The following is a 6,213-nucleotide window of genomic DNA, read 5'->3' as shown; positions in this document are numbered from 1 at the left end:
CTTTTATGACCATGTTTTTGATATCAGTGACAAAACTATATATACTATATTTTTATCGAGAGGTGCTACATGTGTTTTCTATGGAGATTTATTTCATTCTGACACATTTTCACATGGCATAGAGCGGCCTCAAATGTACACTGTTACAAATACGCATTATCAACTGAGCTGTTGTACAATGAAACACTATATGATGACAGTTCATCTAAAAACATCTATAAAAACTACTTTTTTGTAATAAATAAAACATAAAAAGAATAAATAAATGACATCAAGGCTTCATATGAACCAAAGCACACAACATTTTCTCATTGCTATATTTGGAAACAGCACTTGACATGTTAAGACACGTTGCACTGATCTGCTTCTCATGCCTGTCGTCTCATTTACATCATCAAGGTTCTTTTTAACACATCGTATTGCAGCCTAATGAGCAGGAGTCCAGAAAACACTTCAGCACAGCAGTATGAGTCCTTAACAAATCCATTCAGTTCCATGCCAAGCGGCATCTTGTTGGGAAAGCTGTGCCAACCCTCTTTGCTTCCCTTGCCACAGAAACAACGGCTCTCAATTACCAGCCAACAATAAACTAGAATATTAAAAGTACTGAGGACAAAGTCGTGGATAAGGCTGAGAAAGCTTGAGGTGTGTGACCTGGTGAGACGTCTGCAGATGTCGATCGGTAGGCTATGCCATGCCAGCCGGCTGCCTGTCTTTGACATGTAGGAGATAGGAGGGAGGAACCAACTTGCCCCATGTTTCCCAGTTAATCCCACTTTATCCAAGAGAGGCGGGCTGTCAGATCTGGGAAAGGGGAGAAGAGACAAAAGCAGGGCAAACACATAAGTTTTGGTACATTTTAATGACTGTTTAACAAGTCTTGTGTCTGGAATTAAAGAATGGGGACATACTTAGTGCTGTAAGAGCTTTTCAAAGGGGCCTCGGAGCTGATTCCCACCGAATTAGTTAATTAAGCTAAAGAAGGCAGTAAGAATACAAGTACTTGTGTTTTGATAAAAAAAAATGAAGCTCATTTGAGGCCAAATGCCGAAGGGAAGCACACCTGGGTATACAAATCCACACTGAATACACAGAGAGCTGCTTTCTATGACATTTGCTTCATGGGATTACTGTGAATAACAACAATCTCGACCCTCTGTCCTCTAAAATCTGATTACATTTTAAATAGTTATTGACAGGCTTTCTGTAAGTGTCAGCTTCATAGTGTCAATGAGGCTTTTCTCTCAGTTTTGTATAAATTCAGGGTTGTTGTCTTATTTGTTTTGGTGTGCTTGGAGTCAGCTACTGTTTCATTATGGACTTCTTGAACACACAACCCAAAACTAGAAAAAAAACTGAGGCTATATATACATATATATATTAATGCATTAATGCATTGTCTTCCATTTTAATTTTACTGCAGACACTAACAGGCCGGTATTTTATATCTGGTCCCATTTTGGGCCAAGTTTGGCTCAGGTCTAGTCTTCCTCACCAAAGCTACGTTGGGTCGCCTTCCAGTGTGTTAAATAAAGAGCCAAAGTGCAGAAAAAGCCGTATATTTACCATATTAATCATTTGTATGTGGTTAGTGTGAAAATTTCTAGGCTCTAACTTGAAATTTCATTTGTTTAAGATGCAATAACATTTGACTAAGAATTTACTGTTAATGTTTTGCCTGATAAAATAAATAAATAAATAAACACAACTTGCAGGCAAATGTTTTCTTTTCAGAGGTTTTATGTAATCGTTATTTTCCAAACAGAGCAGATCACTATTTAATTCAATTGTTTTATTTATTTATTTATTTATAACCATTATTTGGAAGATTGGTTTGACCTTCTTTAAATAAAGTTTATTTTCTGAACTCTATAACATTGGAGACACCATCATTGGGTTGGACATTTAACAGTAATAATCAGGGTAAATATGCACAAAATTACTTAAAAAAAAAAAAAAAGCAAACAAACAAAAACATAACAAAATAACAAACAAAAACAAAACAAAAAAAAAAACAAAAAAAAAAACACAATCAGTTATTTGCTACATTATTACAGACTTTAATGGAATAGTATAAATTCTTTGACTTGTGATGGCTGATTTTGTCCACACATTTCTCACTGTGTGCCCCTGAGCCACCTCTCAACAGGGTTAACAGACTTACATTTTGCACAGTAAACTTTTACTGTGTGTTATGTTTGTAACGTTGTGTTGCATTACTTGGAAGAGATTTGTCGGTAATCTGTTGATTATATTAGCTGTTGATAAATGGTGATTCTTTCTGCTGTGCTGTCTGAGACATCAGAGATTACGTGTTCATCTGAGGCTTGAGTCCTTTATCTGACATTTCTCCAGATTCCTAAACTGGTTTTACGATATGATGCAACACAGTGAGAAAGCTGCATCCTGGGAAATCCTGGTATCTGTTGGAGCTGCTTTCCCAGTTTGGAGGTCATGGCCCAGAGTGATCCGATTAGCTTTACTCCCTGCATCTTTTCAGCGTCTTCCTCCAGCATTTGTATTTTTCAAGATTTTTCAGATATTCTTGTACACTATTCCAGTCAGCTGGTTAAGACGTTGTATCTTCCTGCATTTTTACCCCCGTTATTGCTGTTTTGGGAAATAAGATAATCTTTATTGATCCCACAGTGGGGAAAGTTCACTCATTTGCTAACAGTCTCAGAAGCCTTTTTGCAGAGCCTGCACTTGATGGTCCTGCCTGGTGTGGTAGGCAGCCTCGATTATGAGACCATAGTCAGTGCCTCCAGACCAGCCTATAGCCACTGACAGGACTTTGCAATACCAGACACTCCTTCAGTTAGTCGGTAGTACATGCCATACAGGGGTTTATCTTTCCATGGTGGTTCCACCTCCTTCTCCTCAATGCTGAGTTTCAGCTGTCTGAGGCAATAGCATTCATCACTTGGGCCAATCTTCCCGATCTACTCCTGAATCTTTATTGATATTTCTTGGATAGTGGCTCTGATAGTCACTAGCCTCCCTCATTCCACTAGGGTGCTGGACTTTGGGATCAAACCATCCATGTATTGTGAGGGGCTTTGCTGTCTTTATGGGTTCCATCTCATTTTTTGGCCAGGTTGTTATACAACTTGGGTGACAGGGCATATAATGCATTATGTGCACACTAAACTGACCCTTTCCCTATGTTTTTGAGCTGAAATGCAAAAGATGGGTGTATATCAACAAATTAAATGATGCTGATTAAACAAAACATGAAATATTAAATGAAATTGATGTCCCAATTAATGTGTGCTCTGTGGTCCAACAAATTCTGTGGCCTCTTTTTTCATTGTTCTGTCATAATTTGATAGAGCGATTTGCTGTTGTTGCTGTTTTTCTGTCTTTTCTTTATATAACAGCTTATTATTATTTTCCCCTGATAAAAGACAAAAAACATAAAAAAAACATGATGTTTACATAAAAAAAAATCCCAAATGATGCCATTGCTTTCTTTGTTTTGGGTTTTGTTTTCTTCTTGTTTGTTTGTTTGGTTTTGTTTTTTTCTATCTTATGGCCACTTTTACAAAGCAAAGACCATTCTATTTTTTTTTTTCTGAAGCTTTAAAAGATACGTTGTTCCAAAAAGGACTGACAACAGAAATATTTTTATATCTTATTTTGACAGACATGCATTTGATATTCGAGGTCAGTTTGTCAGATTAAAAAAAAAAGTCAAAATATACTAAAGATATACTAAAATGATAATTTAGTTTTACCTCTCACAAATCATTCCAAAAGCCTTGAGCTGATATTCTCTTCATAAGAAATCAAAATTTTATGTGTCTGCACGCATGCGTGGTTGAACCTGCAGATAATTAACTGTCACGTTTTTCATAATTAAGAAAAAAGAAAAATGTGGGACACGTATTATGAATTTCTAGTTTGATAGAAAGTTCATGGCTTAAAAGTTATTTAACCTCTGAATGTTTGCAAAGACGAGACTAAAGTTTTAGAGGTTTTAGACTTTTCTTTCTTTAATTACACGAGTTCAGAAATGTAAGGTTTTTGTGTAGCCTATTTTTGTATTTAATAGTAAAATAAGACGGAAAAAAATCTGGTTTACAACGTTTCGCAGAATACAAGATAAAACCAAATGAATGGGGGAAAAGCTGGTGATGTACTGATGAACTCACCGCTCGTGTTCCAAATGGCGTTGGTGTGATTTTTGTAGCCGTTCTTCATGCACTCATCCACATAGGATTTAGGGTCGCAGCCTGATGACAGGATTTCTCTCAGCAGGGCGATATACGCTATAGCCAGTCTCAGAGTGTCAATCTTCGACAGCCGCTTCTCGTAGGGAAACGTTGGAACATGACAGCGGAGCTCCTCAAAGGCAGAATTGATGCTCAGCATCCTCTTCCTCTCCCGGATGTTGGCGGCATGCCGCTGCACCTTGTAGGGCTGATGCGGCACTAACCTCCGCATCCTGCGCTTGGTCACCTCCTGAGTCTCGTCAGCTGAGGAGCTGTCACCCTCAGCGCAGATCCCCACAGCCGGTGAAAGCACATCGAGTTCGGTGAGGGTCAGCTGCGGGTCCGAGAGCTGACAGCCGAAAGAGGACCAGGGAGAGAGCTGATCACTGGCCTCATTACAGTCCATCAGGAAAGAGTCCAGCTGGGTCTGAAACTGGAAGTTCTGGTCCATCTGTCCCCAAAATGTAAAATCAGTGTTGCCATCATGTTCCAAGTCAAAAAGTACGCTTATATCCTCCATATTTATAATTACTAACTATTATAGCTCATTTATTCGCCTAATAGAAGGGTGAAAATGTAGATGGACAAAGACAGGCAACAGAGCTTTACCCGTCTATCTGTGAGAATGTCAGCTTCACGGAACATCATTAAATATCTCAGGGCCTCCATGTTTCTCAGCGGGTCGCTCAGGCCATTTGTAAAGGCTGAAAGGGGGCTCTTAAGAACTCCTCACCCCTCCTCGTGGATCGTTCATTGTTTTAACAACGAAAAACAGAAAGGATAAGTGGATTTCTAAATGACAAAAAGCGGAGAAACACGTGTTCAATTATAAACTTCCTCCCAAGTAATCCTGCTAATTTTGACAGACCACTCCAGCAGTGGAAGGCTCGTGCCGCGCATCAAGACGCAGCAGGCCCCTTGAAAGGGCCTGTTTCACCTATTCAGACTGAGCTGACAACAAACAGCACTGTCATAAACACATGAAAGCCCTTTGTTGGTCCAACATGGAAGGAGATTCTTTTTAAAATGTTTTTCCTTTGGGTTATTTTGGTGTCCACAGAATACGCATTTAAGTCAGGTCTCAAAAAGACCTACAAGATGCATAAAGTTCCAACAGCATCACCACAACTCGTCACACATAATTTGGGTCCAGTATCCACATTAATGCACTTTTAATTAGCAAATGATATGAGTGACTGTGAGGCAAACCATAGAGACGCACGCTGTAATTACTCTGGGGTTCATCAAAAACGCCAGCTTTCTTCGAGGTTGGATGGAGGGCAGATCGGGGATGAACTCTAATTCTGCAAAGCTGCATGTTGGCGAGCACGTGGTTTTGATTTGAAGAGTCCTCTAGCATGATCATTTAAAGGGAATATGCTTGTTGCAGTAAACACAGGCGGCGTGAGGTCCTGAAACAGAAAGGGTCTGATTTAAACTCAATTTCCTGCAAACAGGTGAAGCCTGAGAGCGATGGTTATTGGCATCCACGATTATAATACATGTTTTAAAATAGGTAGCTCAGTCTAATTTGCGAGAACTATTACGTCTCATTTAAGTTTCGATATACTCTGAATGATTCATATCTAAAAATAGTTTCTTATGGCATGTTCTAGCGATTTCCTTCATTCTTTTCCATTAAATGTTAAATGTAAAAAATCGCTCTTTGACCTTGCAGAAGCTATTTCTGTTTTTTTAAAGAAGAAAAAAAGAAAAAAAGACAAAAAAAGAAAGAAAGAAAGAAAAGTGGCTTCCCTGATTCCTCCAGCGTTGCCATTCATATGTCATTAGATTCATTTTCCTGCTTCAGTGTTTGTTTAATTTTCTCTTTATATCTAAAACACTGAAACGCAGCAGTTTACAGCTCCTTTCTGGCCCTTTCAGCACCCTTATCCTAAACCCAGGGTTTTCCTTCATGGTTGTATTAAGCCGAGTTTCATGCTCAGCTTATTATCGTTATTAAACGTTTTTCCGTGGAAATTTGAAACGAAGAAGAGAA

At 38.8% G+C, this 6,213-nt stretch overlaps 1 protein-coding gene across 1 annotated transcript; it reads right to left on the bottom strand.

Annotated features, from left to right (window-relative positions):
- Nucleotides 1–214: 214 nt before the first annotated feature.
- Nucleotides 215–4,783, bottom strand: LOC121650738 (fer3-like protein). The gene is made up of 2 exons (XM_042002438.1): nt 4,155–4,783; nt 215–804 (listed from the first exon to the last, which is right to left on the bottom strand). The coding sequence occupies exons 1-2, from the start codon at nt 4,732–4,734 to the stop codon at nt 767–769; spliced, it is 618 nt and encodes a 205-aa protein (XP_041858372.1). The 5' UTR covers nt 4,735–4,783; the 3' UTR covers nt 215–766.
- Nucleotides 4,784–6,213: the final 1,430 nt, after the last annotated feature.

This window comes from Melanotaenia boesemani, chromosome 12, assembly GCF_017639745.1.
Source record: "Melanotaenia boesemani isolate fMelBoe1 chromosome 12, fMelBoe1.pri, whole genome shotgun sequence".
In the NCBI taxonomy this organism is placed as follows: domain Eukaryota; kingdom Metazoa; phylum Chordata; class Actinopteri; order Atheriniformes; family Melanotaeniidae; genus Melanotaenia; species Melanotaenia boesemani.
The sequence above is the reverse complement of the archived record's forward strand: the minus strand, read 5'-3'. Positions and strand labels throughout refer to the sequence as shown.

Coding starts and splice junctions, on each gene's coding strand:
- LOC121650738 (XM_042002438.1), bottom strand. CDS start 4,734: ATGGAGGATATAAGCGTACTTTTTGACTTGGAACATGATGGCAACACT. Junction 805..4,154: donor CGCCATTTGGAACACGAGCG/GTGAGTTCATCA, acceptor CCCCTTTCCCAG/ATCTGACAGCCCGCCTCTCT.